Below are 23177 nucleotides of genomic sequence, written 5' to 3' on the forward strand. Positions count from 1 at the left end.
GCTTGTAATTGAGACCATCATGAAAAGTAATAGCATAACCATCAGAGAAAACACATATTCACCAATTGACTGATCTCTGCTTCATATTTTCAATAAGCAAGTTGATCAATGGTTATTACATTTATTTGTAGGCTACAAAAATAATAGCTATAAAAATCATAGTCTTAGACTATATGCAAATTCTACAGGAAAAAGTATTGTTTAAACAGTTCAATTAAATAGTTTGTGGTTTTGGTATGCTACTACATTTCTGTGAAATAGGTCTGTGTAGGCCATTGTTGTTGTCACAATAAAGCATATGTAATGTCAGTCCTGTGAGAAAGGTAGCAGAGCTGGATAGCCAAACCCTACTGTCCACTACAGTATATGCCCTCAAAATGAATGAGTATTACTGCTCGAGTGACTGTAGCATGGCCCAATTGATGCTGTTCTCCTCCTCTCCTGCAGGAGGCAGGATGTGCCTACGTGATCTTGCTGATGGCAGTGTACTGGTGCACAGAGGCCCTGCCAATGGCTGTCACTGCCCTGCTACCTGTTGTGCTCTTTCCTGTTTTCGGCATCATGCGGTCCAGAGAGGTAGGTTAGGCTCACACAATGTTAGCGACACTGTACAATGATAGCACCACAGCACATTATACAGGCACCCAAGACTTTTACACAGTACTGCATCTCCATAAACTAGTTCAAGATGCCTTTGCTGTTCCTTATTTTGAAACATCCATGTGGGTACCTCACCTTCTCTGAATTTTTGAAATCCACAGAAGGCACTGTGATGCAGGCTGGGGAGGGCCTCAGCATCACATGGGGAACAGACATGCAAAAATTAAATTAATAATAGATTAGTAATTTTCTAGATTGTTGCACACTAGCAAAAACAGTTCGAGACTTTATGCCTAATAAGGTTGAAATCTAAATAGAAGACATTTAAAGACCTTGGAAGGCATCACATCTAAGTGAATGTCTAAGGACAGTGAAAAAAAGCCTTTGACTCCACAACTGTTCTTTCCCTTCCAAAACCACACTCACAAAACACATGATCCTCTGTAGGTGGAGGCACACACATGCACGTATACACACACCAAAAATGCACTTTCATGTCCAGTACAAATGTATCAAAGCAAAGCCTTCAAGTAGTATTAGAGGGTATATCCAGGGAGCGTAGTCAAAAACATGTTCGTACATGCAAATATCCAGCCAGAAAACCAAAGCGCAGTACCGAGGGAGAAGGCAGTCTCGTAGTCGGTACACCATGCGGGAAGTCCGGTAGCCAGGAAAGCTGTCAGCAGGGCAGAAGTACTGGCGGGCGGTAGGCAGGCTCCAGGTCGATGACGGCGCAAGAGTCAAGACCAAAGTCTGCTCCGCGGGGCAAAAGTACAAAAACAACAGGCAAAGATGTGGTACAGGCAGGCAATGGTCAACAAAACAGAAGTCAATAATCTTTGGTCAGTAAACAGGCTTGGCTCATAACAGGTAGCCACTGGCTTGGTCTACCCAAACAAGCGCCTGCACTGACCAACAGGAGGCAAGCAATTTCACACAGACATGACCTGAAACTGAGCTTATATGCAGGTGTAGACAGGTGTAGACAATTAGTTTGAGAGCAGCAAGAGAATGGAAATCAGGTGTGGAGGATTGACAAGTTAACAAGGTAATTAGTAATCGTTAGTAATAAACCTATCCTGCCCCAGCATTAGTAAATTAGTAAATGACATGTACAAGAAACGTAAGGTAACATGAACAGATGATTAGAATGTTAGTATTACCCAATCCTGATCTAGCATTAGTCGGTTAGTAAATAGACAAGGGAAATTGAAACAATTAGGGTGTGAGTGACAGAAAGGGAGAGAGAAAAAGCAGGAATGCAAGGTTTGCAGTAAGACACGAAAAAGTGTATGCTAAATCAATGAACAGTACAACATAACATGGAACATAAATTGTGACATAACCAGTTTGCAAAACAATGACAATAAACTATATGACATGACATGGCAAGACTAACAATTAAATCGTAACAACTAAACCTGAAACATAACATGACATAAAACATAAAAACATGGTGAGACTAGACTAACATAATACGTGACATGACAATAACATAACCAAGACAATAACTAAACATAAAACATGACATAACAAACATGAAATGTGACAACTACACTACCTATAACAATGAAGCAAGCAAAAAGAATATATGTCTCAAAAACAATTACTGCGCTGCACTGTCTATGCCCACAGGAAGTGCATGCAAGTGGACTGACCTGTCCATAGAATGATGAAACATTCTCAGTTGTGAGCAACAGGGAGCAATTCCTAATTTCTGATTCATCATTAGAGGAACATTTACAGTATGTCACTTGTCACATTCTGTGCCCTTTTTCCTTATTCTTATCATTTCTTCTTTTCCCTGTTTTATGTATTTCTTAGTTTTATGTTCCGTTTCATGGTTTCCATGTTTACACTTCCCGTGTCTCTGTCTTAGCTCTTTTCCTTGTTTCCCCATTTCATGTGTGTTCTCTGTGTTCTTGCTCCATTCCATGTTTTCTCTTTCTCCTTATTACTTGTCTCTGCCCTCCAAAGCAGATATGTATTTCCTCCCTGGTAATCATCTCACCTGTTTCTCGTTGTCACGTCATTTGTGTGTTTCGGTGTTCCTGCCACCTGCCTGCTCCTCTGCCCTACCCCTGATCCGACCCTTGCTCACACTTCTCTGCCCTGGAGCACCTTTCGTCACCCTACTCCTGCCTCTGTGTTATGGATCCGCCCCCGGCCTCGACCTTCACCTGTTCTTCGACGTGGACCTGCCTGATCCCCTGTACCCCTGTATGTTTGATTCTGACCCATTACCTGGAGAAACTCTGTTTATCCTTTACTGCCCTGTTCTGCTGTCCCTTGACCCTATTCTGTAGACCTGCATTAAAGCCTGCTGTTTCACTTCATCCCTGAGTCTGCTATTGGTTTTTCCGTCTGCAGCCTTGACCGTCACTGTAATGGCTGGCCATTAGTTTCCCTTCTGTGACTGCATTGATGAGCACTGGAGTCCCTGGTTGTGCTGATTACTCTTCTGCCGGTTCTTTCCCTAGGTGAGTATTCAGTACCTGAACGATACCACCATGCTTTGTCTGGGTACGCTGGTGGTTGCCTTGGCAGTGGAACACTGGAACCTGCACAAACGCTTGGCCCTCAGGATGCTATACCTGACCGGGGTCCGACCTCCATTGTGAGTTACCGCCAACGAGACCAGTCTTGTCCTTCTCCATGCATGGCAGGGAGGGGCAACATACAATAGGGTAAAAGAAAGTATGACAGTATGTAGCCTGGAGGATTTTATACATTGCATTTACATTACATTACATTAATGGCATTTGGCAGACGCTCTTATCCAGAGCGACGTACTACAAAGTGCATACCCATAACCATTTAATGAGTATGTATGCAGGCATGTGGTGGGGCAGCTATGAGTCAACTTGGGGATCCTCCAAATTTTGTTTGTAGCTTTAGGCTAGCCTACACCTGTTACAGCAATATAAATGCTAGTTAACGTGTTTGTCCAGTTTGTAGATGCAGCTAGTGGATAGATCACACAGAGAGTGGACTAATTGCTGTGTTTAGGTGCGGCCCTCTTTCATATACATCGCTAACTCGTTTTGCCTGATTAGATTAGGCTCCTTCCCACATTGTTTGCAGTGACTCATATGGCCATAATTGTCAAGCCAAGTGTGAAACACAAGTACGGGTGGGGTGTGCTTTAGCATGTAACACAGTGTTATGTTTTTGTTGTTTTGAGCTCAAAGGTGGAAATACTAAGCATCTAGCCCTGTGTAGTTAATGGCAGTGCTCCCATTCTCCAACCAAGTAGCCTGCTTTGTTTTAATGAATGTGAAAAGAGAAATAAACTACCCTGCCTATTCGTGTGACACTTATACTCCCCCTTGATCTTGGTATGAACTTGGGGGTGGCATAGTTATTTTGTAGCTCAGCACTAGATATATGCAAATGGGAACCTGGCCTTGTGAGGTTGGGTCTGAGAGTATTCTTGTAAGGGAGCAGGGGCGGGAGACCAAGAGCGACCGGGAAGGGATCACAAAGTTACCAACGATAAGTTGGATAACCACTAAAATAGGTGAAGAAAGAATGAAAAAAGGGAACAAAACTCCCCGGCGATCTGCCAACAGAAAAACTGACCTGAGCTATACTGGTCAGGAGAAACAAAACAAGATATTTCACCGGCAGTCTCGAACAGGCAAAACTTTATGAACCGAACACTGCCGTTCGCTCTTCCAAACAGAAGCGGTACCAAGAACAAAAAAATAGGGAAGGTTCTAGGGAACTAACCAACCCAAAGAAAAACAAACTAGGTCCCTAAACTTCTCTGTTTCTAATTTCTAATTTCTAAACTCAAATTTCTAACTGAATGCTTCCCAAGACTAAACGCAATTCAGTCTCCTCTGTCTGTCTGTCTGTCTGTATACCTTACACTTGTGTAAGAGTCTATGGTGCATATTGTATAATCCACAAGGATAGAAAGCTGTTAACAAAAGTATTAACAATAATGAGACAAAGTTACTGAAACATTGACGAGGACAGACGCAGAGTGAAGGTGCTTTGTAGCCCAAGGTGGTTCCAAAACTGTACTGCATGCTGATTTGCCCGAAGCTCTGACTAACAAGTTTTCTATTTATTTTTTTGGCTCAGGTCCTAAAGGGACTGGAATGGCACAAAAATTTAATAAACACAATAACTGCTGTCCATAGAACAGGAGGAACCATATTCGCTTCCAAATTTGTGCTCTATCCCTGCCCTACATGCTTACAGAACGACTCCTTTAGCAAAGAAAAAATAATCTTTTAATGAATTCTAGTTTCCTAAAACAACTACACTCACCGTGCACTTTATTAGGAACATTTTCTGCTCAGTGAGTGCTCGTGAGTGTAATCAGTCACATTGACCCTAAGACGTATTTTGATAGATAGAAGCTACTCAAAATATGAGAATGTATGCTTTCTAATGATAGCAAAGTTATCTCTCTACTCCAGATATCAAGGGAGTTGTGTCGCTTTGAGAGCAAATGGCTTTGTCGCAAGATGGTAGTTATGTGAGTTTAGCTAGGTAAGCTGTGTTTGGCTAGTTACGGGTTTTGTTGATACGTTTGCGTGTTGCGGTTTGACGAAAAAAAATAATAATATATTTTTTTTACAAAAAATAAAATAAAGTATATAAATAAAATAAAATGGGCCCTGGTCCTTATCTTTGTTGTGCAGGTAGCAGTTGAAATTATACTTCCCTCTAGGGTCTTTCAGCGCACTTATCCCTGGTTATGGGTATGCACTTTGTTGTACGTCGCTCTGGATAACAGCGTCTGCCAAATGCCATTAATGTAATGTAATGTAATGTGAGGCTGGGATATTACCGATATTGGGCTAACAAAACTCCAGGGCGATAACTTGTCATCCTATATATAGCTACGGACACAGCTGATGTGGTTGTTTGTGATTGGTGAACATTGACAAGCTGGCTAGCCACCAAATGACGCAAAGCTCAGTTGCTACATTGTCATCTGACATTTTAAACATTTACAAAATGATGCAAAGCCTGCGGAACTAGTTTGGTCAGTCAACTCGAGAAGCTCTGCCCCCTCACATGATCCTTATGTCTAATGGGAGGGCTTATATAAAGCACCAACCTTACCTGTTCAGGCCCTTGCTCATTTTGCTCAGCTGCCTGCTAAAGCCATCATGCTGCCTGGCTCATTCTGCATGCTAAAGCCATCATGCTGCCTGGCTCATTCTGCATGCTAAAGCCGTCATGCTGCCTGGCTCATTCTGCATGCTAAAGCCGTCATGCTGCCTGGCTCATTCTGCATGCTAAAGCCGTCATGCTGCCTGGCTCATTCTGCATGCTAAAACCGTCATGCTGCCTGGCTCATTCCGCATGCTAAAGCCGTCATGCTGCCTGGCTCATTCCACATGCTAAAGCCGCCATGCTGCCTGGCTCATTCCGCATGCTAAAGCTGTCATGCTGCCTGGCTCATTCTGCATGCTAAAGCCGTCATGCTGCCTGGCTCCTTCTGCGGCATTGTTTGTGCTATGCTGTCACTCCTATGCTGTCACTCATTGCTCATATTGCACATCAAGACATTAAAGTGGTCACTAGTGGTCGTGATTGTGTGACTGAATGGTGACTGATGACTATTGACAAGCTGGATAACCTCCAAATAATGCACAACTCAGGTGTTACTTTCAGTTTGATATCTTGCATTTAAAATCTTTAAAGAATATATTTTTACTCTGAATTTAGCATTAAGGCATGCAGATTATGAAAGGCAAGATATCTTTCTTCTGCCTAAAGCAACCTACATTTTTTTATTTATTATTACATAAACATAGATTTATGTTAAATTGGACATTGCAACTTGTTTATGATCGGATCACTTATATAATAAAGAGGAGGCCAAGACTGGTGCCTTGGGGGATGCCTGTAGGAATATGCTGGGTATGAGATACCACCACCCCAAGAAGGACAAATTATAGATGTAGGATTTGGTTCACTGAAGAGCTCTGAGCAAGGCCAGGGTAGAGTGAATCAGGAGAGTGAAGGTAATCTCACTTTGATGATGGAGAGGTGGTCAGTGTCTGAATGACCAGCCCTGAAGCCAGACTGGTAGGGGTGAAGCAGGTAATTCTGTTAGAGATCTTATGTAGCAGGACTCCATGTGGAACTGTGTGCTTCACTCCCCAGGCTGATGCTGAGCTTCATGTGTGTGACGGCCTTCCTGTCCATGTGGACCAACACCATGGCCGCCTCTGCCATGATTACGCCGATTGTCCAGGCTGTGCTGCAGCAGCTACACTACAGGGAGGAGGAGAGGGGTGAGGAACAGAGAGAGCTGGGTGAGCTGGAACATAACTAGCCAATTTGTAGCTAAATAAATAGAGTATAATAATGATAACAGTAATATAGCTCGCTAATTTGTAGGTAAATAAGTAGTGTAGCTATAATAGCAATATAATGAGTAGAAATTAATAATGCTAGCTAATTTTTAGCTAAATAGTGTAAACATAATAGTGTGTAATAAGAGTGCAATGTTGTCTGATTATGCAAAAGCATATGCCATATCACGTGGGAAATCGTTTTATGAACAGCTTGGAACAATAGCAGTTCTACTTTCAAATATGTGTACTTCAAAATTGCTAATGTTTTACTAGAATGGGTATGAAACACAAATCACAAAAAGCTCCAGGATGATATGAAAAACTCAAAAACACAAGACACATGTGTGGGCCTATTTCTTGTAATAGTTAAACAATAATTAAAATAATCTGCCCCCTTCCTCCACCTCTTTCTCTTAGTGGTGGTGAATGGGTCAGGGGTGTATGAAGAGACTGTGCCATTTGAAGAGGCTGCAGAGAAGAGGAGGATATGTAAAGGCATGAAGCTGAGTGTGTGTTATGCAGCCAGCATCGGGGGCACTGCTACACTAACCGCCACTGGAGCCAACCTGGTACTCCAGGGCCAGATGAACCAGTAAGTGGAGCTAATCTAAGTGAGGTTAGGTTATGTGTCACCGTTTGATTCCCAGCTCAGATATAGTCAGTTGTACCTTTAGAATATACAGTATATTGTATTTTACACCTCATAACACCCATAACATCATTTAGTTACCTTGTGTCCTTTCTGAGTCTCCAAATGGCCATCATGGAAACCGCCTAGACATACAGTAGCTTAGTGTAGGGGTCCTCGCACAGGGCTCCAGATTATGTAGGGTCCTCGCACGGGCCGCCAAATAACGCAGGGATTTTACTCTCTACGAAACCGGGGCGCCAGTTAAACGTTGTGTAGCAGTATAACTGCAAAAAGTAATCAGTCTCATAAAATTACTATTATCAGAAATATCTAACCAAAAATTTAGTATTTTAATTAATAATTAAAATAACCAATATTAATGATTAAACATACTGATAACCTGAAGGTTGGAAGTTCTTCGAAAGACTGCTTTAACTCGGCTCTCATGTCTATGCGATTCCAAAACGGACACCGGGGTTTAATAAAATATTTATTAAACAAACATACAAACACATAACAGATAAACTAACGGGAATTAGTAGGGGAAGTTAGTAGGTTAAGTTAGGGCGTGTATGTGTGTGTGTGGGCGCGTGTCGCTTGAACAAAGGAAAGGTGGGAGTAGCTAGCTTGAGTAAGCTAGAGTTCTGGGTGTGGTAATGAGTTAGAGTTAGCTGTGAGAAGGGACTACTTGCATAGTTTTACTCTATATATGCGCAAAAGACGGCGAATCAATTCACGTACATATATATGTAGCTAACCAAACACATTACAATGGTAGGATGGTAAATATTGAAACACAGATTCACAAAAACAGTTAAGACTAAACTAAACACTGGCTATGCCTGAATGTTTGTTTTCTTACTGAGTCCATACGCATTGCTGGATCCAAAAGACATGCTGTCCTTGTAGAAACGGCGATGGTGCTGTGAATGGTGTCCGGGAGAGATGCGCAGGCTGGGGTGTTCCCGTCTTAGCAGTGCGTTGTCGTCTGATCCGCTGGTCCTTTTCCAGGTGTAAAAGTTTGTTGCTGTTTCGTTGTTGAGCTTTATTGGGGTAAACTGATGTAGCGTTCCGCGTACAACAATTTCCACTCACTATAGGCCACGTAGTTACCGCGAGGTAAGTGGGTGTGTCCGTAGGCCTGGTAGTGCGCTGTGCAGCATTCAGCCTCTGTCCGAGTCTCGGAGCAGATAAGCTGAAGCGAATGGCCAAAAAGGGTGCGTCGAAGAGAAGAAGCAGAAGAAGCAGAAAAAGCAGAAGATCCCAAGAACGTGTCTTGCTCTTATACGGGAAAGTTTATTGCTCCCGCCATTACGGGATTGGCTGAACCAAGTTAGACGCCATTCGTGGTGGACTTCGCGGAATTTTCCTGTGGGAATTTGGAAGTTGTAGTCCCTACATTAGAAAAAGCAATGCAGAATATCATTTTGGTGATATTGCCATCACATTTGAAAAGGGATTTTTCCAGTGTTGTGGCTGTGGCTCCATTTGGATTCTGAGCCCACCAGGCACAGCAACATGCATCGGTATCCACTTATATTCAAAAGATATTTTAGGTGAAAACAGCTTCCACGCTGTTTGAGCTTCTGGAAAGTTTTTACAACTTTGTTACAAAACCTTTTTTTGGTAAACCCCCAAGGGTTACCTTTTTGGTGTGTAATTTTCCAACTGGTGTTAAGAAAAGGGGGCAATACTTCAGGGGTTAATGGACAACAACCATTTTATTCATTTTTTGAGAGGGTTCCAACCCTATACTGATGAAAATATAGTAATTCCCACTTTTGAAATACGCAAAAGTCAGTTTCATCATTTAAAACAGTTGATTTGTAATAACACAATATGATTTTTTTAAATGATTTACAGCAATATACACTTTAGTCATTTTGGATAGATTTGGAGGCACTAATGAACACCAGGGTGCAGTGCTTAGATTTTACTTCATAGATCTTTAGTAACTTGGCCTATCACTCTCAGATTTATCATGGACTGTGAGTTTATTCAGGTAATGTATAGGTTTACCTGTTTTACATTTTTGACTCAGTATTTCTTTGCAAAATATAGAACTTATAGGCTTAGGTTTTACATTTTGTGTTTTGTTTTGTATTTCTAGAATTTTATTCATACAGAAATTCTTAAAATAAACGAAATGAAGTTAGTATTCGTTCATTAAAGCTTCATTTAAGACATTGATAAGTCTTTGTGATGGCAGATATAAAGCCTTAAAATAGAACATTGCATGAACTGGACCCAAAAATGTGTTTGTTATAGACTGAGAGTATAAAAGTACTTTGTAAAAGAAAATGTTTTTTTTTCTGAATAGTGCATTCTTTCTTTTAAATTGCCATCTTTTGTGTTTGGGAAAGGGCTGCAGGTTCATATGTAGTAAAGTAGTTGTTGCAACTGTGCCTGTTCCACAAAAAGTGTTTAATTCAGACTGAATTAAGAGTCATCTACTTCTGAATCCATTCAAAAAGACCAGGGGCACATAATAGGAAATTGAATCTCATGACACTGACCTTTTTATCCAAATTTCTATCACTCTCTAGGCTGTTCCCCACGAATGGTGATGTCATCACCTTTACCTCTTGGTTCACTTTTGCTTTCCCCAACATGATTATCATGCTCTTTATATCCTGGTTCTGGCTGCAGTTCATCGCCATGGGACTGAAGTAAGTGTGCAAACAATACCCTGATCAAAACACCTTTCCACCTACAGACATTGCACCCTAGTACTTTCCTCAGGAATAGATGAATGAATTAATGAATGAGTGTAGTTCACCACTTACTGCATTTTAAGATGGCAGCCAAAGCATTGCAAAAACCCATACCACTGAGTGGTTTACACTTAGCCTTTGGTTTGTGGCTTCTTTCTTTCTGTAAATGTCAAACTCAGATACAACCAGAAAAGTCCTCCTATTGCCAAAATTGGTCCATTTCCAAGTGCCGATGGCCAGACTGGTCAAAGCTGACAGGAAGGTGGCAGTAACACAAATAACCACACATTACAACAGTGGTATGCAGAAGAGTGTCTCTGAACACACAACACATCATACATCTGAGTGGATAGGCTACAGCCGTAGAAGTCAAACAATAAGTCTAATAAATACCTAATGAAATAGGCAGTTTGTAATTGAGTCCAGGCAAACAGAAACAACACAGGTAATCCAGAGAATGGTCGAGGTCAAACGCAGAGGGTCAGATACAAACAGGCAGTCTAGACAGGCTAAAATCGAAAATCAAAAGCACTAACCGATAAACCAAAGGGAAAAACAGCGGATGACAGAAGTTGCAAACAAAACAAAACGCTGGAGAGTTTAAAGCACATGACAATCTGGCAACGAGTAACAGAAACAGAGGGGTTTCAATACACAGGTAATGAAAAAATACAATCAGGTATATGAAACAATCAGGAAGTGGGACACAGGTGAAACGAATGAATGAATTGACAGACAGACTACAGTGAGCATAGAGGGTAACAATAAACAAAAACGCAAAATCATAGATACTGACAAAATGTATTCTTTAATTATGTTTCATCTCACTACTATTATGTGTGGAAATCTAATATAATTCTGTTTTTTAGTGTTTTTTTAATCCAGGAAGTCTCTTGAGATATAGCTTTTTAACAAGAGAGACCTGGCAAAGAGGGCAGCAACTATAAGTAAGCGTTAATAAATTGATACAATAAATAAAACAGATATAAACAAATAAAATAATAACAAAGAAAAATAATACAATACAAAACAATGTTTCATCAATAATGTACTTGACTACTGATGTATTGTATTCTTAAAAATCATGTTTTTGAGCTTCTCATATTATACTCAAGTTTTCAGTTTGTGTTCCATGCTGATTCCAGTAAAAAATGCACTTTTTGTCGAAGTATGCATATTTTAGGATCAAACTGATATTTTTCCAAGCTGTCTTAGTGGTTTGAAACTGAGGTCCTGGAACTGAGACCCAGAGAAAATGTGCTCCATTTTTCTCCAGTGTGTTAGTTAGCACAAGCCTCAGCTTTTTAAAACATGCCACTAAGAAGTATGCAATGCTCAACTCCACTGTCTTTGGAATTCAAGTTTCTTTTAGTGGAGGTTCTCTTTTAATCTTTTTTTTATTTTTATTTTTATTTTTACATTTTACATTTTACATTTTAGTCATTTGGCAGACGCTTTTAATCCAAAGCGACTTACAAGTGCATAGGTTCTACCACAAGTCAAAGCATCACATCCTGAACTAGGAAAATACACCTGGACTGCTGTTCTAAACATATAGTCGTCATCATAAGTGCAATCTTTATTTTATTTTTTATTTATTTTTTTATTTTGGGGGGGGGGTTAGACAGGGATAGGGGTATCAGAAGGGGGGGGCGGGGTAAATCAGGAGGGAGGACTAAGGTAGAGTTTGAAGAGGTGTGTTTTGAGTCTGCGTCGAAATAGGGGGAGGGATTCTGCTGTCCTGACAGTGGTAGGCAAGTCATTCCACCACTGAGGAACCAGAACGGAAAAGAGGCGTGAACGTGCAGCTCGACCGCCAGGTGCCCGTAGAGAGGGAACTGTAAGGCGACCAGAGCTGGCAGACCGGAGTGGTCTAGCTGGGGAGTAGGGAGTGATCAGGGATTGTATGTAATGTGGGGCAGTCCCCTTAGCAGCCTGAAATGCCAACACTAGGGCCTTGAATCGGATGCGTGCGGCAATAGGAAGCCAGTGGAGACCAATGAGAAGCGGGGTGACATGAGCCGACCTGGGCTGGCTGGTGATCAAGCGGGCTGCAGCATTCTGGACCAGCTGGAGGGGCTTGATGGCGCACGCTGGGAGACCGGCTAGGAGGGAGTTGCAGTAATCCAGGCGGGAAATGACGAGCGCCTGGACTAGGAGCTGGGTGGCTTTCTCCGTCAGGAGATGACGGATGCGGCGTATATTATACAGAAAGAACCTGCAGGTTCTGGCAGTGGAGGATACTTGTGGAGCCAGGGAGAGGCAGTTATCAAGAGTCACCCCAAGATTCTTTGCCGTACGGGAGGAGGAAACTACAAAGTCCTCCACAGTCAGTGAGAGGTCGATTGACGGAGAGGACTTAGCAGGGATGTAGAGAAGCTCAGTTTTGGCAAGGTTGAGCTTCAGGTGATGGGAAGTCATCCACGCAGAGATATCAGCCAAACAGGCAGAGATCTGTGTGGTGATTTGGGTGTCGGGGGGGAAGGAAATGAAGAGTTGGGTGTCATCAGCGTAGGAGTGATAAGAGAAGCCGTGGGAAGAGATAACAGAACCAAGGGACATGGTGTATAGCGAGAAGAGGAGAGGCCCAAGAACCGAGCCCTGCGGGACTCCAGTTCGTAGGGGTTGAGGGTCGGAGAGTGCGCCCCTCCAAGTCACCTGGTAGGAGCGACCAGAGAGGTAGGAGGAAAACCACGCGAGTGCAGAACCTGTGACACCCATCCCAGACAGCAATGAGAGCAGAATCTCATGGTTGACTGTATCGAAGGCGGCTGACAGGTCGAGGAAGATGAGGACAGAGGAGAGGGATTTTGCTTTAGCAGAGTGGAGTGCCTCAGTGACCGCGAGCAGGGCGGTTTCAGTGGAGTGGCCACTCTTGAAGCCAGACTGGTTGGGGTCATGGAGATTGTTGTGGAGAAGATAAGTGGACAGTTGGGAGCAGACCGCCCGTTCCAGGGTTTTAGCGAGAAAGGGAAGAAGAGAGACAGGCCGGTAGTTGTTCAGGGCAGAGGGATCAAGAGTAGGTTTTTTCAGGAGGGGAGTGACTCTGGCCCTCTTCAGGGAAGAGGGCATGGTGCCGGAAGAGAGGGAGGTGTTGATTAGAGAGGAGAGAAAAGGGAGAATGTCCTCAGATATAGATTGTAGGAGGGGAGAGGGGATGGGGTCAAGAGGACAGGTGGTCGGGCGGTGGGAAGTAAGGAGTTTCAGTGTGTCGGCGTCAGAGAGGGGAGAAAAGGAGGTTAGGGAGTTGGGGAGGGTAGGAGGGTCAGCAGGGGTGGAGGGTTGGGAGAAGGAATTGCGAATAGCATCGACCTTTTCAAAGAAGGAGACAAAGTCATCAGGTGTGAGTGATGAGGGGGGTGGGGGGGGGAGGGGGGGCCAGAAGACAGGAGAAAGTTGAAAACAGTTTGCGGGGATTAGAGGCGGCCGCGTTAATTTTCGAGTGAAAGAAGGAAGATTTAGCTAGAGAGACAGAGGAATGGAAAGATGATAAGAGGACATGGAAGGAAGCCATATCACTGGGGAGACAGGACCTTTTCCATTTTCTCTCCGCCGCCCGCAGTTCGGTTCGGACAGCTCGTAGAGCATCAGAAAGCCAAGGACTGGGGGGGGAGGCCCGAGCTAGTTTGGTGGTGAGGGGACACAGAGAGTCAAAGGAAGATGAGAGGGAGGACATGAGAGTTGTAGCCGCATCATCGGTAGACAGTCGAGAGAAAGACTCCGCAGATGGTAGGGAGGAGAGGATTGTAGATGAGAGGGTGGAGGAAGACAGGTGGCGTAGGTTCCGTCGACAGGTGACAGTGGATGGTGGGAGAGATGGATGGGTGTTAGAGGAGAGTGGAAGAGAGAAAGAGATGAAGGAGTGGTCAGATATATGGAATGGTGTTACAGAGAGGTTGGTTGTTGTGCAGCTCCTTGTGAAGATGAGGTCAAGAAGGTTGCCTGCTTTGTGGGTGGGAGGGGAAAGAGTGAGGGTAAGGTCAAAAGAAGAGAGGAGGGAGAGAAAGGTAGACTGGGTGGACTCTGAGTTGAGGTTGAAGTCACCCAGGAGGATCAGGGGGGTGTCATTGACAGGTGAGGAGCTGAGGAGGATGTCCATCTCATCCAAAAAGTTTCCCAGAGGACCCGGGGGGCGATAAACAACAATAACAAACAGTTTGCACGGCAGAGTAACAGAAACCGCATGAAATTCAAAAGAGGACAAGGAGAGGGATGAGGAGAAGACACTAGATCTCCATGAGGATGAGATTAGGAGACCTGTGCCACCTCCTCTGCCAGAGGATCTGGGTGTGTGGGAAAAAGAGAAGGCAGAGGAAAGGGCAGCCGGGGTGGCCGTGTTCTCAGGTGAGAGCCACGTTTCAGTTAAAGCAAGAAAGTCAAGGTTGAGGTGGGAGGCATAGGCAGATATGAAGTCTGCTTTCTGGACGGCGGACTGGCAGTTCCAGAGGCCACCAGCCACACAGAGATCAATACCAGGGGATCTGGGAGGAAAGATGAGGTTAGAGATATTCTGCCCATGTTGGCGGGAGGCGACCCTCCTACCTGACTGGGACCTGGGGAGAGGAGAGAGGACAGGGATGGGAAGGAAACACATGGAGGGAACTAGGGAGGACAAGAGGAATACTACACAGTGGAATGAGGGCAGGCAGCAAAAACAAAATCAAACATCAGGCTCTCGGACAGCCTTTTTCAAAAAAAGAATAAGAGCAGTGATAAGCCTTGCCTTTTCCCAAACTCTGCAGCTTCAGGAAGACGTGGGGCTGTGGGGTGAGAAGATCGGAGGAGGAGGTGGCTATGTTCCGGGTGGTCCGGGACGAGCTCCGGCAGCTGGGTTCCATTTCATTTGGGGAGGGCAGTGTGCTAGTACTCTTCCTCCTGCTCATCCTCCTCTGGTTCACTCGAGATCCAGGCTTCACCACCGGCTGGGCCAGGAGTCTCCTCGGTAACAACGCAGGGTAAAATCACCTCCACCACACGCTTGTGCATGCAAACACACCTCCCACACACACACACACACACATTTGTTCATGCAAACCCTGCTGAAAATCCCATTTTAAACCAGCCTAAACCGGTCGAGCCTAAGCTGGTTTAAGATGTGTTTTGAACCAGCTGACCAGCATATATAGGCAGCTGGTTCCACCAGTTTGAAAAAGCCTTACTCTACCAGCTTAACCAGCTTTGTCCAGCTAAAGACTCATCTGATTTTCGCTGGAATTCTCAGCAGAGAATGTTCCAACAAACACTAATTATCTAGATAGGAATAATAAACAAACAGCCCTTTTACTGTTATCAGTCCCTGGATTCTCCTTTGTCTCCTGATCAGAAGGAGCTTATGGCAGCCCAGACCTGGGTGTGCTGAGCAACTGTCAGTCACTATATTGCAATTAATGTCATTTTTGACACGTGATGGTAATGAGAAGTGGGGGAATGTTTATGAGTCATCTGTGCAGTGGGAAGGTCACATCCTTTTCTCCGCAGGTATGTGAATGATGCCACAGTAGCTGTTTTCATTGCTGTACTCATGTTCATCCTCCCCTCCCAACCCCCCCGGTTGAGCTTATTCTTCCCCTGCCCTCACACAGGTTAGCCAAGTCTTCACACAAACACGCACGCACACGGGTCATTATGCACATACCTGTCCTCCGTAGAAAAGTGTTTATTTAATTGGTCTGTTTTTCCTCATATGTTAAATGAACAAACTAAATGTTAAAAACTAAAATTTTGAATTGTTTGAATACTGATTCTATACTGAATTTTCAATCCTTTTTAGATTCATTTTCTCCCTTAATCTCAGTTTTCTTGTTCTGAGAAGCCCAGAGTTTCGATGCCATTTATTATATTTTTTATAGGAAATATAACTGTTCCATTCCAGTGCAGTGAAAGGTACATAGAGGCCCATTATGTCACAGTAAACTGCATCTAAATTAATCAAATCAACATTGTGATACCGATTTTATAGACATTTCCAAGACCATTGATATAGTTGAACACATCCTGTTGAATTTGAGTCTGCAGCTTCCCAATGGTTTTCCGATTATCATTAAAGCAGAATCCTGGGTCTAGAATGATTTACTTTTTATTTGAACAATCCTGTTCCAGCTTTAAATAGCTGCAGCTGTAATATAGTATCTGCTAATGAGTATCTGACACACTGTTCTTTTCTACTGTACCCCTTCCTATGCCAACATTACATCACACTCATCCAAAGAATCTCAGACTTCCCCGGTCCCCCCTGTTTTGCTGAACTGGAAGGTGGTCCAAGCTAAAATGCCCTGGGACCTGCTTCTGCTGTTGGGGGGTGGATTTGCACTGGCCAAGGGGTGCGAGGTGGGTCCTGAAGAGAGGTCTAAAGAGAACACGTGTGTGTGTGTGTGTGTGTGTGTGTGTGTGTGTGTGTGTGTGCTCTATAACCAGTGTGTTTGTGCACTCTATCTAATCAGTTGTTTTGTGCTACCTCTAACCCTAGTGTGTACTTATATTCATGTGTGTGTATTTTCCCCTGCAGGTGTCCGGATTGTCCAGGTGGATGGGGATTCAGATGACCCCCTTGCAGACCATCCCCCCTTGGGCAACTGTCATCATCCTGTGCCTCTTGATTTCCATTTTTACAGAATTCACCAGCAATGTGGCTGCAGTTACACTGTTCCTTCCCATCCTCGCCTCCATGGTAGGCCTATAGGAGCACTGTGATTGGCCAGGTCATCACTGGAGTTTTGCAGCGTTAGTGTGTTCTTCGGAAGCTCAAACTTTCATTTTTTGAAGTCATAATTATGACATGTCATGCATTGGTTTGAAATAATTTGCTTTGTGTACCCCCTTGGTGTAGTGGCTATGATATAATATTTGTCTTTCTGTGTGTTGCAGTCACAGTCCTTTGGGCTGAATCCACTGTACCTCATAGTCCCTTGTACTCTCAGTGCCTCCTTCGCCTTCATGCTCCCTGTGGCCACACCCGTCAACGCCATCGTCTTCTCTTATGGTGACCTCCAGGCTTCCGACATGGTGAGAACCTTCATACTTCAACACAGCTGAAATACACTCCTGGGCTAATGTCTGTCTGTCTGCTTAGAGCAGCAAAGAGCACATATAAGCATCAGGAGCTTAAACTAGAGAGCAAAACCAAATATTAATATATTTATGGATATAGCTATTCAATACATTGAAGTACCCTAGCTAGTGAAAAATGTACCATTTAATAATAATAATACTACTACTAATAGTCATAATAATTATTATACGAATTATTACTGCCCCTTCACACTGTACTATACCTGCCCCTTCACACTGAACTATACCTGCCCCTTCACACTGTACTATACCTGCCCCTTCACACTGAACTATACCTGCCCCATCACACTGTACTATACCTGCCCCTTCACACTGAACTATACCTGCCCCTTCACACTGAACTATACCTGCCCCCTCACACTGTACTGTACCTGCCCCATTGCACTGTACCATACCTGCCCCATCACACTGTATAATACCTGCCTGCACCTTTACACTGTACTATACCTGCCCCTTCACACTATTATACCTGCCTGCCTATCTCTCTCTGCAGGCTAAGGCTGGCATTGGGATGAACATTATTGGTATCCTGTGCTGTACCCTGGCCATTAACACCTGGGGCAGGGCTGTATTCATTCTGGACTCCTTTCCAACCTGGGCCAACATCACCAGTGTATGAGGACAGGTCCCTAAACCTATGAGTCACTCTGGAAAAATGTATTTAACCAGATTTCATAACCCCGTATCCTCGTGCAAAGAAACTGTACCTTGCAAAATGATTGATCAATGATGATCTAAAATTTGAATCTCATGTTCTGTTGCAAGTTGGATCCACTGGTTATTACAAATAGTTAGAACCATCTCTCCAAGTATAAATGAAGGAATATATCAGTATATTAATTATGTGGTCTGTTATCTGGATTTCTAACAACATGCAATAATGTCCCAAAATATGAATTAATTGCAAAGGAATGTGGTGGGTTAGCAATTTTGCACCTGTCATGAAATGCTTCTATGAGAAATGTCATCCAATCTGTATAAAGTAGTTGGTGATTATGCTTGGGAAGGGAAGGGGTACAGTAGTAAAGAACTGTGGTTACGGTCATGGGGCTTCTTTGCACTCTAACATACTGTTTTAATGCTACTAACGATGTAACCATATTTATTAAAGTAGGATATCAAGCTCATAATATTATTTGTATTAAATGGAATGGAATGGAATTTCTCTGCCATTTGTAATGAAATATTTGGAATATTTCATATGAATAAAATTCACAGACAATAAAATATGAATATGAATAAAAGTGCAGTCATAGATTGAAAAAAGCTCCCAGAACTTTTCTCCTTGGCCATCTCTGCCACCATGTTCCCTTGGACTTTCAAAGCATATGTTAGACAGAGATGAGATGATTATGCCTGATTTAGAGCTTCTTTTTATAATGGCGAAGGTTAGAAGTTGTGTGTGCCTATGTGCTCAGCATTCATACTAGATATAACCAATAAGTTAAGTGTTACAATATGCATATATAATAACCATGTTCCAATCAGATTTAGAATGAACGTTATGCATTTTATTCGTAAAACACTGCCCTACTTTCTTACATTTAGGCTTGTACAGGTAGTGCAAGACACTTTCTGCCAGAATAAATACTGTTTATTACAGTATGATTATAGGGGAGAATTTCCTCATCTCATTTATAGCTATTGAAAAGGTGAAGTCACAGACAGGAAAAACGTGTTTAATTGCCTCCCACTTTTCTGACTAACCTGTGGCCCAGGCAGGTAAAGCACAGGTAAATTCACAGAGCCTTAAACCCTGCCTGCATCGGTCCCTCACACATCTTGAGATGAAACTATTCCTGAAAACGCTGTGGAAGCTGAAGAATGTTATTATTCTGTTTTGTACCCCATTTCTCCTTCTCCCTTTGCCAGTGCTAATCAGAACCAAGGTATGTACAGGGGAGGGTGTCTGTCATTCTTATTATGTACTGTAGACAGATACATTGGGCCTCATTTATTTGAGCCAACCAAAATTCACTGTAATTCTTTTGGAAATGCATTTGCACAAATAATGTGGGATGTTTTTGGATGTCAGTTTTTTCTTAGGAGCCAAACGAACTTCACGAGTGGTGTCAGCTGTTCGTATTGTGTGCAGCAATGAAAGTGCATGTATTATTCCATTCATTTATATTTTATTTAGATTTTCAATGGCTATTTTACTAAGCTGATTGAATAGTATAATTATTCATATGATATAAAAACACAACAGGACTCAACATTCAAATGGGTGATGTTTAATTCTGGTAATCCTGATTAAAGAATGCCTAAAGATAGTGTTTTCACACAAAAACTATTGTGTTACAAGACCATTGTAAATCCCTTCAGTCCATTTACAGGGCAGTCTCAGTTTTGACAGGTGCTTGGCAGTCAATGACAGCTGACAAAGATGCCCGGCATAAATTTCAAGGTGTCAGAACAATGGGGGGGAACGAAAAACAAAACCAGAACTTCTGATTGTTGTTATGAAGATGCCGGTAAAGGACCCAAGTGCAGACCAGAAATGGAGCGCCAAAAACAGCGTTTATTAAGTCCTCAAAAATAGACAATGCTCAAAGGCCAACCACCGGAATAAAAGGTAAAACACAAAAATCCAAAGCTCAGAAGTTACAGGGAACGTGGAACAAAAATATTCTCCAAAATTCAGAACTAAAAAATCCAGCCAAAAAAATAATTTACTAGGAACAAAAGTAATACAAACAGAACGGCGAAAAGGTAAGCAGAGCAGAAAGTTGACACAGCGTTTCTCACCAGGCTTACAGGCAGATACTGGTACGATCAGACAAAGACAACCAAACAAAGGGGAGCTTAAATACCCAGAGGAGGCAACTAAAAGGCAGAGAAAAAGAGGAACAGGGGGAACCAATCAGGGCAATGATTATGTAAATTAACTGAGGGGAGTGGCAGACAGAGGTAGGTGAGGGCGGGGTCAGGACAAGGAAACAAGAGCACATGGTGAGGCAGACAATCACAGGCAATACTAAGACATACATACCATGAAACATAAATATGAAAAATAATAAATTACAAAAAATAAAGGATAATAAACAATGAAATAAACTCACAAAACACGGATCATGACGGATTGTATTCCTCATCTCCTTCACAAACTTTGTTGGCAGCAAACGTTGGCAAATTAACACCAGACGCTCACAGGTGGCTGTATAGAGAAACACTGGGATGATAACTTTACAAACATGAAACAATGAATCATGAAATGTGACCTTGCTTATTATACAGTGCATCCGGAAAGTATTCACAGCGCTTCACTTCTTCCACATTTTGTTATGTTACAGCCTTATTCCAAAACTGATTAAATTATTTTTTTCCCTCCAAATTCTACACACAATACCCCATAATCCATCCATCCATCCATTATCTGAACCCGCTTATCCTGATCAGGGTCGCAGGGGGGCTGGAGCCTATCCCAGCATACATTGGGCGAAAGGCAGGAATACACCCTGGACAGGTCGCCAGTCCATCGCAGGGCACACGCACCATTCACTCACACACTCATGCCTACGGGCAATTTAGACATTTACATTTACATTTACATGGGGGGGGGGGGGTGGGGGGGGTTAGACAAGGATAGGGATATCAGAAAGGAGGGGCAGGGGAAATCAGGAGGGAGGACTAAGGTAGAGTTTGAAAAGGTGGGTTTTGAGTCTGCGTCGAAATAGGGGGAGGGATTCTGCTGTTCTGACAGTGGTAGGCAAGTCATTCCACCACTGAGGAACCAGAACGGAAAACAGGCGTGAACGTGCAGCTCGACCGCCAAGTGCACGTAGAGAGGGAACCGTAAGGCGACCAGAGCTGGCAGACTGGAGTGGTCTAGCTGGGGAGTAGACTCTCCAATTTAGACTCTCCAATTGGCCTAACCTGCATGTCTTTGGACTGTGGGAGGAAACCGGGGTACCCGGAGGAAACCCACGCAGACACGGGGAGAACAGGCAAACTCCGCACAGAGAGGCCCCGGCCGACGGGGATTCGAACCCAGGACCTCCTTGCTGTGAGGCATACCCCATAATGACAACGTGAAAAAAGGTTTTTTGAGATTTTTGCAAATTTATTAAAAATAAAAAACTGAGAAATCACATGTACATAAGTATTCACAGCCTTTGCCATGAAGCTCAAAATTGAGCTCAGGTGCATCCTGTTTCCACTGATCAACCTTGAGATGTTTCTACAGCTTAATTGGAGTCCACCTGTGGTAAATTCAGTTGATTGGACATGATTTGGAAAGGCACACACCTGTCTATATAAGGTCCCACAGTTGACAGTGCATGTCGGTGCACAAACCAAGCATGAAGTCAAAGGAATTGTCTGTAGACCTCCGAGATAGGATTGTCTTGAGGCACAAATCTGGGGGAGGGTACAGAAAAATTTCTGCTGCTTTGAAGGTCCCAATGAGCACAGTGGTCTCCATCATCTGTAAATGGAAGAAGTTCGGAACCACCAGGACTCTTCCTAGAGCTGGCCGCCCGTCTAAACTGAGCAATCAGGGGAGAAGGGCCTTGGTCAGGGAGGTGACCAAGAACCCAATGGTCACTCTGTCAGAGCTCCAGCGTTCCTCTGTGGAGAGAGGAGAACCTTCCAGAAGGACAACCATCTCTGCAGCAATCCACCAATCAGGCCTGTATGGTAGAGTGGCCAGACGGAAGCCACTCCTTAGTAAAAGGCACATGGCAGCCCACCTGGAGTTTGCCAAAAGGCACCCGAAGGAAACAAAATTCTCTGGTCTGATGAGACAAAGATTGAACTCTTTGGCATGAATGTCAGGCGTCATGTTTGGAGGAAACCAGGCATCGCTCATCACCTGGCCAATACCATCCCTACACTGAAGCATGGTGGTGGTGGCATCATGCTGTGGGGATGTTTTTCAGTGGCAGGAACTGGGAGACTAGTCAGGATTGAGGGAAAGATGAATGCAGCAATGTACAGAGACATCCTGGATGAAAACCTGCTCCAGAGTGCTCTTGACCTCAGACTGGGGCGACGGTTCATCTTTCAGCAGGACAACGACCCTAAGCACACAGCCAAGATATCAAAGATGTAATTGATGCCAAAGGTGCATCAACAAAGTATTGAGCAAAGGCTGTGAATACTTATGTACATGTGATTTCTTCGTTTTTTTTTTTTTTTATAAATTTGCAAAAATTTCAAAATGAATTTATTCCATTTTGGAATAAGGCTGTAACATAACAAAATGTGGGAAAAGTGAAGCGCTGTGAATACTTTCCGGATGCACTTTAAGTGGTAACATTACAGTAATAGGGTTTCAAATAACGCTAGCTAGCTAGTTTGCACTGGTTATTCATGTTAATTATGTTGGTTAGCTCACGTTAGCTAGTTACATGGTTAGGGGGGGTTGCTGGCTGCTAATGTTAACATATATATATAGCTATATAAATAATACGTTCAGTCTTCATAAATTAGTTTCATATTCCAACATTGACTTTACGTGTTCATACCTTGGTTAAATGATACAGAAAACATTGCCTGCTATTGACATTACTCAACATTATCCACCCAGAAGTAAGTTGTCATGTTGTCAGCTGTTGTCACGTCACACTGATTTCATCTATAGGGAGTCCAGTCAGAACATGATGTCAACAATAACTATATGAGGGGTTCTGAACCACCAACAACTTTATCTTCAAATCAAATATTGTTTATTGAGTGTGGCTAATTAGATGCATGCAGTAACAACAATTATCAGCAGTCAAACTAGCTCAACATGAGTTTTCTCACTAATTCCTGAGGGTATGATGTACTTCTCCACTCGATTTCAATCTGCCATTAATGCAACTTCAGATGTTAGGAAAGTGAAAGGTTCTC

At 43.2% G+C, this 23177-nt stretch overlaps 1 protein-coding gene across 1 annotated transcript in view; it reads left to right on the forward strand.

Annotated features, from left to right (window-relative positions):
* The window catches only part of LOC133107359 (Na(+)/citrate cotransporter-like), a 36877-nt gene extending 18291 nt beyond the window's left edge, over positions 1 to 18586 (forward strand). The window contains exons 10-20 of the mRNA XM_061216349.1: positions 448 to 576; positions 3081 to 3217; positions 6736 to 6887; positions 7347 to 7521; positions 10107 to 10229; positions 15017 to 15229; positions 15753 to 15856; positions 16483 to 16601; positions 16780 to 16941; positions 17139 to 17276; positions 17836 to 18586. Of these exons, the coding sequence (XP_061072333.1) occupies positions 448 to 576; positions 3081 to 3217; positions 6736 to 6887; positions 7347 to 7521; positions 10107 to 10229; positions 15017 to 15229; positions 15753 to 15856; positions 16483 to 16601; positions 16780 to 16941; positions 17139 to 17276; positions 17836 to 17961 (1578 nt within the window). The 3' untranslated portion in view covers positions 17962 to 18586. The remainder of the gene's footprint in view (positions 1 to 447; positions 577 to 3080; positions 3218 to 6735; positions 6888 to 7346; positions 7522 to 10106; positions 10230 to 15016; positions 15230 to 15752; positions 15857 to 16482; positions 16602 to 16779; positions 16942 to 17138; positions 17277 to 17835) is intronic.
* Positions 18587 to 23177: the final 4591 nt, after the last annotated feature.

The sequence above is a fragment of the Conger conger genome, chromosome 13, assembly GCF_963514075.1.
Source record: "Conger conger chromosome 13, fConCon1.1, whole genome shotgun sequence".
NCBI lineage: Eukaryota > Metazoa > Chordata > Actinopteri > Anguilliformes > Congridae > Conger > Conger conger.